Source organism: Clarias gariepinus, chromosome 1 (assembly GCF_024256425.1).
Source record: "Clarias gariepinus isolate MV-2021 ecotype Netherlands chromosome 1, CGAR_prim_01v2, whole genome shotgun sequence".
Lineage (NCBI taxonomy): Eukaryota > Metazoa > Chordata > Actinopteri > Siluriformes > Clariidae > Clarias > Clarias gariepinus.
In genome coordinates, this window is record NC_071100.1 from 13,741,455 (window position 1) to 13,753,567 (window position 12,113).

At 38.4% G+C, this 12,113-nt stretch overlaps 1 protein-coding gene across 1 annotated transcript; it reads left to right on the forward strand.

The window, feature by feature from the left end:
* Positions 1-5,081: 5,081 nt before the first annotated feature.
* On the forward strand, positions 5,082-6,946 carry LOC128528429 (lactose-binding lectin l-2-like). The gene is made up of 6 exons (XM_053501256.1): positions 5,082-5,100; positions 5,172-5,242; positions 5,984-6,066; positions 6,301-6,435; positions 6,535-6,643; positions 6,740-6,946. Exons 2-6 carry the CDS (start codon positions 5,182-5,184, stop codon positions 6,805-6,807), a joined length of 456 nt encoding a protein of 151 aa, XP_053357231.1. The 5' UTR covers positions 5,082-5,100; positions 5,172-5,181; the 3' UTR covers positions 6,808-6,946.
* The last annotated feature ends 5,167 nt before the right edge of the window (positions 6,947-12,113 follow it).

Consider the following 12,113-nt stretch of genomic DNA (forward strand, 5'->3'; position numbering starts at 1 on the left):
GAGAAACCAGAGAATAAAGAATAAACCTGTTGTTGGGTCAAAATAACCCACAGGTGTTTACAGAAACAACCCAGCATTTTTTGGGGTGTATTTTTTAGTTATTCTAATGTTCTATTCTAAAAGTCTATTTTTCCATTTATTTCTATATTTAAACTTTGATGTCTTTAAATGTAACTTCTTCTTTTTCTTCTTTGTCATTCGGCTGTTCCCTTTCAGGGGTCGCCACAGCGAATCATCTGCCTCCATCTAACCCTATCCTCTGCATCCTCTTCTCTCACACCAACTAACTTTATGTCCTCTCTCACTGCATTCATAAATCGCCTCTTTGGTCTTCCTCTAGACCTCCTGCCTGGCAGTTCCAACCTCAGCATCCTTCTACCGATATATTCACCATCTCTCCTCTGAACATGTCCAAACCACCTCAATGAGGCCTCTCTGACTTTATCTCCAAAACATCTAACATGGGTTGTCCCTCTGATGAACTCATTCTTAAACCTATCCATCCTTGTCACTCCCAAGGAGAACCTCAACATCTTCAGCTCTGCTACCTCTAACTCTGCCTCCTGTCTTTTCTTCAGTGCCACTGTCTCTAAGCTGTAGAGCATCGCTGGTCTCACCACTGTCCTGTAAACCTTTCCTTTCATTCTCGCTGATACTCTTTTATCGCACAACACACCTGAAACCTTTCTCCACCCATTCCAACCTGCCTGTACCTCTTCACCTCTTTTCCACACTCTTCGTTGCTCTGGACCGTTGACCCTAAGTACTTAAAGTCCTGCACCTTCTTTACCTCTGCTCCCTGAAGCCTCACCATTCCTTTTGGGTTCCTCTCATTCACACACATGTATTCCGTCTTGCTGTGGCTAATTTTCATTCCTCTGCTTTCCAGAGCGTACCTCCACCTCTCCAAATTTTCCTTGACCTGTTCCCTGCTCTCGTTACAAAGCACAATGTCATCTGCAAACATCATAGTCCATGGAGACTCCTGTCTAGCCTCATGTGTCATCCTGTCCATCACCAGAGCAAACAAAAAGGGGCTTAGAGCCGATCCCTGATGCAGACCCACCTCCACCTTAAACTCTTAAACACCTACAGCACATCTCACCACTGTCTTACAGCTCTTATACATGTCCTGCACCACTCTAACATACTTCTCTGCCACTCCAGACTTCCTCATACAACACCACAGCTCCTCTCTCTGCACCCTGTCGTACGCTTTCTCTAAATCTACAAAGACACAATGCAACGCTTTATTACCTTCTCTGTACTTCTCCATCAGCATCCTCAAAGCAAATACTGCAACTGATGTACTCTTTCTAGGCATGAAACCATATTGCTGCTCACAAATGCTCACCTCTGCCCTTAACCTAGCTTCCACTACTCTTTCCCACAGCTTCATTGTATGGCTCATTAGCTTTATGCCTCTGTAATTGCCACAGCTCTGCACATCCCCCTTGTTCTTAAAAATCGGCACCAATACACTTCTCCTCCATTCCTCTGGAATCCTCTCACTCTCCAAGATCTTGTTAAACAAACTAGTCAGAAACTCTACTGCCACCTCTCCCAAGCACTTCCATACCTCCACAGGTATGTCATCAGGACCAACAGCCTTTCCACTCTTCATCCTCTTGAACACTCTTCTCATCTCACTTTTACTAATATTTGCTACTTCCTGCTCCACAACAGTCACGTCTTCTACTCTTCGTTTTCTTTCATTTTCTTCATTCATCAACTTTTTAAAGTACTCCTTCCATCTTCCCATTACCCTCCTGGCATCTGTCAGTACATTTCCATCTCTATCTTTGATCACTCTAACCCGCTGCACATCCTTCCCATCTCTATCTCTTTGCCTCACCAACCTGTACAAATGCACCTCAACCTCCTTACTATCCAATCTAGCATAAATGTCCTCATATGCTCTGTGTTTGGCCTTTGCCACCATTACCTTCACCTTACGCTGCATCTCCCTGTTATCCTGTCTACTCTCTTTAGTCCTCTCAGAGTCCCACTTCTTCTTAGCTAGCCTCTTTCCCTGTATACACTCCTGGACTTCCTCATTCCACCACCAAGTTTGCTGGTCCACTTTTCCTTTACCTGATGATACACCAAGTACCCTCCTACCTGTCTCCCTGATCACATTTTCTGTAGTTGTCCAGTCAACTGAAAGCACCTCCTGACCACCCATAGCCTGTCTCAACTCCTCCCTGAAAACTACACAACATTCTTCCTTTCTCTGCTTCCACCACTTTGTCCTCTGCTCTGCCTTTGTTCTCTTCGCCTTCCTCACCACCAGGGTTATTTTACACACCACCATTCTGTGTTGTCTGGCTACACTCTCCCCTACCAACACTTTGCAGTCACTGATCTCTTTCTGATTACAACGTCGACACAAGATGTAGTCCACCTGAGTGCTTCTGCCTCCACTCTTATGTCACCCTATGTTCCTGCCTCTTCTGGAAGAAAGTATTTACTACTGCCATTTCGATCCTCTTTGCAAAGTCCCCCACCATCTGTCCTTCTACATTCCTGTCCTGAAGACCAAACCTGCCAATCACATTTTCATCACCTCTGTTCCCTTCCCCAACATGTACACTGAAGTCTGCACCAATCACCACTCTCTCACCTCTGGGGATGCTCTGCATCACTTCATCTAACTTACTCCAGAATGTCTCCTTCTCTTCTAAATCACATCCTACCTGTGGAGCATAGCCACTAACAACATTGAACATCACCCCTTCAATTTCTAGCTTTAGACCCATCACCCTATCTGATACTCTCTTCACCTCTAGAACGTTCCTTACAAACTCCTTTTTCAGAATAACTCCTACTCCATTTCTTTTCCTATCCACACCATGGTAAAACAATTTGAACCCTGATCCTTAGCTTCTAGCCTTGCTACCTTTCCACCTGGTCTCCTGGATGCACAGTATATCCACCTTCCTTCTCTGCATCATATCAACCAACTCTTTTGCCTTTCCTGTCATAGTCCCAACATTCAAAGTCCCTACCATCACTCCTAAACTCTTGCATTTCCTTTTCTTTTTCTGCTTTCGAACTTGCCCTTCTCCCCTCCTTTTTCGACCAACAGTAGCCCAATTTCCACTGGCACCCTGTAGGTCAACAGCACCGGTGGCGGTCGTTGTTCAATTCAATTCAATTTTATTTATATAGCGCTTTTAACAATGGTCATTGTCTCAAAGCAGCTTCACAAAAATGACAGAAATTCTTTTTTTTCAATGAAAAATAATAATAATAAAAAAATGAATTAAAAAAATAATAATAATATTACATTTTGTGTATGTGTAAGAAAAATGTGTCTAAATAATAATAAGATGAATAAATGAAATGTCTCTGATGAGCAAGGAAAAACTTGAGAGGAACCAGACTCAACAGGGAACCCATCCTCATTTGGGTGATAACAGATAGAGATGATATAACATCATGTGTGTTATGCAGATGAAAGTTTAATATAACAGAAATTCTTTAAATTAACATGAAGTCCAGGTCAGCATAGGGATGAGTCAGTAGGTGCAGAGGGCAGCTGGGGTCTGGATCACTGGGAGCACAGGAGCAGCATGTGCAGCTCCAACCATCATAAAGCAGAATCCAGCTGGAGGTGGTCCTTCTCTGGATGCCTCAGGATCCTCGCAGGGTTGGCCTTTGTCTACTGAAGCTGGCACAATCTCCAGATGCCTCGGGATGGGTAGAAAAGTACAGAACAGATGGAGAGAATTAGCGTAGTTGCCATTCAGGATAGATGTACTGAAGTATGAAGTTATGGGATGAGTTACGTGTATGCCAGATTACCATTTAAAACCATTTAAAGCCTTGTATGTAAATAATAATATTTTGTAATTAATTTTAAATTGAACAGGTAGCCAGTGCAGGGATGATAATATTGGGGTTATATGATCATATTTTCTGGATCTAGTGAGAACCCTGGCGGCTGCATTTTGGACTAACTGACGCTTGTTTATTGAGGATGCAGGACAACCACCTAGTAATGCATTACAATAGTCCAGTCTGGAGGTCATAAATGCATGAACTAGCTTTTCTGTATCAGATACGGATAAGATGCTCCTAAGTTTGGCAATATTTCCAAGATGGAAAAAGGCTGTTTTTGTGATATTGGAAATATGATTTTCAAAGGACAAGTTACTGTCTAATATTACACCCAGGTCTTTCACTGTTGAGCTGGTAGTAACAGTACACCCTTCTAAACGCAGGCTGAATTGTGAAAGCTGTTGTGTGCTGGTTTTTGGGCAGATGAGTTATATCTCTGTCTTTTCTGAGTTTAGTAAAAGAAAGTTATTGGTCATCCAATCTTTTATGTCCTGGACACACTCGGTTAATCTAGACAACTTAGGTATTTCGTCTGGTTGTTGTTAACCCGGGCCGCAACCGATCCGGTATGGAAATGATATTTGTGATTTGCATCATTGATTTGGCAAACGTTTTATGTCGGATGCCCTTCCTGACAAAACCCTCTGCATTTATCCAAATTTGGGACTGGCCCAAGAAGACACTGGACCCCCCGTGGTTGCATTATGTCTTTAAATGTAACATTTTTTTTAATAATAACATTAAACAGATGCAAACAGAGATAGGCTATATAACAGTTAATTATTCAAATAAAATTGTTTGCTAGTGAACTTGATCGTCTGTCTAAACAAGATTTAACCAACATTTTTTTATTGAATGACACGAAATACCACTGATTTATTTTGGCCGCTGTCATTTTGCCGCGGCAGTAAGCACAACAGTAATGACTATATATAACATTGGTAGATGAGCATTGGTGCAACTCTTTTGCAGTCATGTAATATACAACAACAATGACATTTAAACATGTAAAATGATTTACAAGTCCAAACATTTCCAAATCAAATTTTATCATATCTTTGTCGATTCATCTTCAAGATAAATATTTTTCTTCAAGGTATAATATTTATTAAATTCAATGTCTGATTGAGTATGATGATGGATTAAAAAAAACTGTATATTTCTTCAGAAGGAGGAAGTGTCTCTTAGAACGATTATATAAGCATCGCTACTTTCCTAAGTTTGTTACATGAAGCAAGAAGAGACTCCTGACTACATGTAAAAGGAATTTTGTTAAGATATTACATAAGGGTTTTACTTTATTAACTGAAGTTCTGCTTTTCTTGCAGTGTGTGAACTATGGCTCGTCAGACTGAAGTGGTGTTGCTTTTTCTTCTCATCACGGCAGCAACAGCCTACGGTAACATGCTTCTCTATTAATCAGGATACACTACACAATTATTCAGGTGATTGGATAGTTATAAAACAGCTTTATTTGTACAGGTGTATTGTTGCTTGTTAACAAAATATCTTATTTTCTGTCACTGAAAATAAGACTTCATATCCTGTGATTACAGACAAACTGCTGTGATCTCGTAATGTGTTTTAAATATCTAAATTTGCCATCTGTACATAAAAACTGTAGAAAAAATAAATAAATGTAAAAAAATATATATACAAAATAATCAGTTATAGTAATTTCAGGTTAGGTTAAATTTAAGGTTTGATGATCATCAGTAGAATATTTATTCTGATTACAATTACTAATGCTACTCTGTCTTTTTTCTGCTTATTATAAGGTGTGAGGAGAAATTCATATATTGATTCCACATGATAGTGGATAGTGTATTAAAGGTGCAATAGTCATGTGTTTGTACAACATGATGTTAAATAAAATAAACACACAAAAACCAACAATGGTTTAAGTAGTACTGGTCTTAACAAAAGTTTATAAAGTCAATAAATATCTACTGGCATAAGAATTTGTCAACTCCATTCAGCTGGTTTTTTTTCATATATTTTATTAACAAATAGGACTTTTTTTAACAGCTTGACTTGTGACCTCAATGTAATAATTCATTATCACATCATATTAAAACATTAAGAATATTTGCTCAGCAGCTCTATTTTAACAAGCTACTGACTTATGTTTTTGAAACAGGAAAATGTCCACATGGCTGGGTGGAATATGAGGGACGTTGCTTTTTCTATCAGGGCAGCAGGATCGGATGGGCTTCTGCTGAGGTTTAAATAAACTAAGTTGACCTGTATTTACTTTTAATTTCATAAAAATTTATTAAAAATTATTTTTTTTTACAGATTAGATTTCTGTCAGCAACTCATGTGAAAAGTAAAATCTGTAAAATTTTTATTATCTTTAAAGCTTGCTAGCATTATTTTTTATGACAGTTTTACTCGAGCTAGCACAGACTCCACAATTCTACATAAAATAAGTTTTTTTTTTTTTTCTTTCTCTAGAAACGCTGTCTGGATCTTGGTGCACACTTAGTCTCAATACACAGCTACAATGAATACCAGCTGGTTAAGTCCCTTATTCGTGCTCATGACCCCCAGGAGAATCCAACATGGATTGGGCTGAATGGCTGTCAGGAGGTTAGAAGGGAATCATATCTGCACATTACATGATTTTAAATTATTTTATGAAATCAAAAATTGAACCCTATGATTTATAGTGTTCTTCTTTGCTTTCAGAAATTCAACTGGTTATGGTCTGATGGCTCCAGATTGACTTTCACCAACTGGAATCCAAATGAACCAAATTTTTCTAAACAAGAATGCTGTGTGCATATGAACGATGGAGGTAAGCATATAATCTATGATTTTATGGCTAATTTTGGTAATTTGTGTTTCATTCAGGTTCATTATAAATATAAATATTTTCCTTCTGTGTCTTCAGGTGCAAAGAATTGGAATGATATCCCATGCCATTACAGCTATCCCTTTGTTTGTGCAAGGAGAATTTAACTGAAATGCTCTCAGACACACCAACTTTAATGTATTTTTTTGCAAAGAATTTTCTTTGTCACTAATCAATGAACATTTTTAAAAAATAAATTGTGTGTCAATTTGTCATAATCAGAGCAATAAAAATACCTTTTTGCAAGTGAATTATTTTTTTATGTTTTTTTTTTTGTAACGTTTGTCATTTGTAAGTACGGTCTCAAAAAATAAAATTAATAAATACATAAATATATGCATAAATAAATACTTATGTATATTACATGTACTGTTCATGCTCTGTCAGTTGCAAAAAAAAAAAGGGTTTTGCCATCTTGGACAAAAAGAAAAAGTTACCTTGGATTACAATCACTAATAGAAAACTAATGACCTGTTCTGGAACTGGAAATCTTGGGCTTGTATTCTAAGCAATAAAGCTTTCCAAAAAAAAAAAAAAAAATACTAACTAAAGCAATGAAATTATTTTTCCATATTTTTGCTTGAAATAAAATGTTTTTCTCTCCACAAATGATTTCTGGTAACAGATGGCCCCATTAGTTTCAGATTTTGAGCAGTAAAGGTGAATATCATTAACAACAACCTGACAAACAATAATGGGCTACTGTAGATTTTAGGCAATGTCTCTCTCTCTCTCTCTCTCTCTCTCTCTCTCTCTTTCTTAGGGAGATGATACATTTGCATTCATTAACTTGTTTCTGCATTTGTTTATTATTATTATTATTATTATTATTATTATTATTATTTTCTTTAGTGTGGTATATATATAGTGTGGTATTTTCATGGTGGTATAGTACAGTAGTTAGCACTGTGGATTCACAGGTCCAGCATCAAGGATTTTCATTTCCTGCTTCAGGTTTTTGTGTGGAGTTTTCATGTTTTTCCTGTGCTTAGTGGGTTTCCTTCCACTTAATTGGTGTTGCCAAATTGCCAATTAATTGGCACTTTGTTCAGGGTTGACCATGCCTTAAGTCCTAAGTCTCCTGGTATAGGCTGAAAATGAATGAATGTGGTCGCGAGTTCATGTGTGAAAAGCTTCCAGAACCAACCACTCTTTCACTATTTGAGTCGTGGGTCCATATTTCCTAAGCGTCCAATGTCACTGTAAACACTGGGATAACTTTTGCTCCATTCCTTTAGGTAATCCAAACAAGTAGTAAATATTATTTACTATTTTATTTTTAATAACACATACATTACATATTTTATTTGTTATTATAAATACATTGCTATATATAATGTTATTTATAATAACAAATACATGCTATATACTATGCTAAGTATCTTACTGATGATGGCGTTGTGGATGGTTGCCTCAGTGTGGAGCTCTCCAGTTGTCTTACTGTTTTTGTTAGTTTGTCCTGTTTTTTTTTTTTTTCAAATGTGATCAGATATACCAGGGATGAACTGCAACACCTGAATGACCATAACATTTTATTTGGGGAAAAAACTAGAGAAAGTGGGAACACATATTGTTAAAAAAAAAAAAAAAAAAAGAAAGAAAGAAATTTATATTAAACATTTTCCATCCCAGCCTAGTTTAGCCAGATCTACATTATATGGTATATTTATTTTCTAAGAATCTCATATTAAACACAGTTCTGTACAAGTTTTGACCACAGTTGAAATAATTTATTAGAAAAGGTCAAAGAAATTGACATATACAGTCTATTTTTAAGACTTGTTTGGATTAATGTCCATTGGTTTAGTGAACAAATCATTGCATAGGGTTCTAAGAAAAACAGGATGTTTATGACAAATGCCCTTAATAATCTGAGCAAACAAAGAAGCAGAAGTTGCAAAAGTGCAGTGCCCACACCCATGTATTTTAATCCAATAAATATAATTTAGCATTTTACTCATTATTTTCTCAGCATGAGCTGGTTAAAGGGGTCATACAGGCCTACATGCACTTTTTTAAGCTGTTTGGACTGAACTGTGTGTTAGGAGAGTGTGTACACAACCACTCTACGATGATAGAAGAGCCGCCCAGTGATTTTCTTTTCATTTATTAAAACAAGGTTCCCCTTCTGAAATCAGGCCAATCGCAAATGCCTGTCACTGTGACGCCACACCACAAGAGGCCGCTCCTATACTAGTTGATTGACACTGGTGTTTTAGCAAAGACCCGCCCCGAGTGAGAAGAAGCTGACGGCCATTGTTTTTCGCCGCTGGAGCAAAATGCCGCCTAAGCGAGTGTGGTGTACAGTTGTTGGGTGTGATAGCGAACACAGCAGTCGTCATACACTACCGACATCTGAGCCGCTGAGGATGCAGTGGCTGAATTTAGTTTTTGAAGCTAACGTCCCCATCGATCTACCTAAATGCGTTCATGTTTGCGCTAATCATTTTTCACCAGACTGCTTTATAAACGCGGGTCAATATAAAGCAGGTTTCGCTAAGAAGCTGCTCCTAAAAATGGATCTGTACTAACGCTTCATGTTACTGCTTCATCTTCACCAGGCTCAGTGAGTAATTTCTTTTTCTATGAATCTTTGCAGATCGCCTTTTCTAATAATCACGATGAATGCGGAGTGTAAGTTAACTTATACTCTCATAGAACATGGTTATGGCTTCTTCTCTATGTACGTCCGTCTCTATATAGCCAGGGGTAGCTCAGTGGTTAAGGCATTGGACTACGGTTCGGAAGATCCCAGGTTCAAACCCCACAACCACCAAGTTGGCACTGTTGGGCCCTTGAGCAAGGCCCTTAACCCTCAACTGCTCAGATGTGTAATGAGATAAAAATGTAAGTCGCTCTGGATAAGAGCGTCTGCCAAATGCCTAAATGTATATAATCCCTAATCGCCCGTTTATAATAAACAATGCATTAAGGTGATTGTCTAGTTGCAAACTGTGTACGTAGTCAGAAAACTATATTATGCTTACCTTTGTTACGTTAGATGGTTTATAACGATGTCTGTCGAAGATTAAGAAGTCATGTAAACACATCAGTATCTCTCTCAGTAAGCTTCTCAGCTTATGTTGTTGTTGCTCGCGGCAGCGTAACAGCCCGTTAATTCATGCCCATGCAGTGATGAGAAAGACAAATCGAGTCGATGCATGTCCATTCTTTTAATTTCTGCGTTGTCAGGCGATATTACAAACTTCCGCGTAGGTTCCGTACTTAAATCAAACCAAAAACAGGCTCAGGCTCTATATTCCAGCGTTTTCCAGTTTGGACTGCATTACCCACAAAGCACTGCGTTGTGGGCAATGCTTTGTGGGTAATGCAGTCCAAAGCATTGCCCACACTGGACTACACTCCCGTGGCTATACCCCACGTGTGTTGTGAAGACACGCCTCACAGAACTGGGGGGGCGGGCTCAGCAGAGATCATAAGCATTTAAAGGAACATGCACTGAAACAGGTTGCTGAGAACAGAGCTAGGTTTTACCAGTTAAAAGTAGTGTTTTTTTTACACAACCATTGAGAATTTTTAATTAAATATATTACAAACTTTTCATTAGGACCCTAAAGATCATATTAACATTTAATGAAAAATGTTTCTGGATGACCCCTTTAATACACTACTCAGATAGCTATTTTACTGGTTACAAAGCTTTGTGTACAGTAACTGATCAAACGTGATTATTTGTTTTTGGTGGTGCAGTAGAAATTTTTAATTTTGTACAGCAAAATTAAATTGCACCTATCACAGAAAATATTGATGGTGTCTGAAATATAGGGTGTCCTAAGATCCTTTATAAGTGGGGGAAAAGTCAAATACAAAGGCATTATTAATATCACATCAGCCATTGTTTTATATAGAAACTAAGATTATCTACAACTACTCTACATTTGCCCCACTGAAAAAAAAGTGGTAATTGAACTTTACTCTTAATGTAGATAGCTTAATTTATAAATGTAAAGTTTCATGCAATTTAAGTTTATTCAAATTTCATTTTTTTTTTATTGCAATGTTTGAAAATCAACAAGTTATGTCCAATAAATGTGTTTGTTTATATCCTGGATTCTTCAGTATGGCTTACAAAACATTCCACTCACTACATAGTGTATCTGTTTGTATTTTGTGTGTGTGTGTGTGTGTGTGTGTGTGTGTGTGTGTGTGTGTGTGTGTGTGTGTGTGTGTGTGCGTGTGTGTGTAAAGGGCTATGGCACAGAGGTCAAATAATATGATGCCTTCTCTCATGTCTTCATGCATGAAATGTGCAGCCAACTTCAAGCCTCCACATTAGTCATCCAAAAACAAGTCATTTCTGTTTTTTGCATTACAGGTACCATACAGTATGCATAGTTCTACAGTATATCTACAATAACAGATGACAGTTTTTGACTCTTTCTATGGCATAATTCTTTAACCAGCAAAACTCCTTCAGGTTTTTTTGGTGGTTTATCCCACACTAGTAAATAGTTCAAGAAAACTTGCCACAAAGCACAAATTTCATATAAATGATTAATTAATTGATTGATTTTTACATTGCTTGACTGTGACCATACCTAACTTTGCTTTTGCTCTGTCCTCTTCTCCCTCTTCTCCTCTCTCTCCCTTTCCCTCTACCTGTCTCTCTGTCAAGCTATACGTGTAACTCCTGAGCTGCCAGTGATCCAGACCCCTCTGCCCTCTGGAGCTGTCTGACTTGTCCTGGTGTCCTGCTTCGGGTTGGAGATCTCGTCGGAGGGATGCCTCGTGTGGTCAAATTCAAATTCAAATTTTATTTGTCAAATACACAGTCATACACAGTGTCTACCTGGGATGCGGTTGGTTACTCGGGACGGTTCCACTTTTCCACGAACATGGTCCTGTCCTTGGCTGATGCAGACAGCTGTTCTCTAAGGACTTGTGACTTCAGCTGTTCGATAGTTCAGGACTGGAGTTTCCTACAGTCTACCTGAGCCTCTTCTGTTATACTGAACTTCTAGTCTCTCACAGTATGATGCAGATCAATCCCTGCTATCCGTTATCACCCAAACCTCATCCCTGTTGAGTCTGCTTCCTCTCAAGGTTTCTTCCTATTGCCATCTCAGTGAGTTTTTCCACGCCACTGTCACTGTCGCCCTTGGCTTACTCATCAGGGACAATCTTATCATTTTGATTCAGATAAGATTTTTAATCCGTTTTTGAATCCGTTTTTGAATCTGTTTTCACACTGCGAGCTCAGGCTGATCATATAGGAATCCAAACATTTAATGGTTTTGTGGTGGGCCTTACAGCAGCTTGCAAAGAAGCATTCCCAGTGAAAATAGATATGACTAAGATAGCAATGTGCAAACAACAACCAGGAAAGATCATGTCACATTATCTCACCAGCCTCACTGAGATACATGACGCACACAGCGGACTGGAGAGGTTC

Excerpts from the sequence above, each read along its gene's own strand:
- LOC128528429 (XM_053501256.1), top strand. The coding sequence starts at position 5,182 with ATGGCTCGTCAGACTGAAGTGGTGTTGCTTTTTCTTCTCATCACGGCA. Across the intron at positions 6,067-6,300 it reads TCGGATGGGCTTCTGCTGAG|AAACGCTGTCTGGATCTTGG; the intron begins GTTTAAATAAAC and ends TTCTTTCTCTAG. Across the intron at positions 6,436-6,534 it reads GGCTGAATGGCTGTCAGGAG|AAATTCAACTGGTTATGGTC; the intron begins GTTAGAAGGGAA and ends CTTTGCTTTCAG.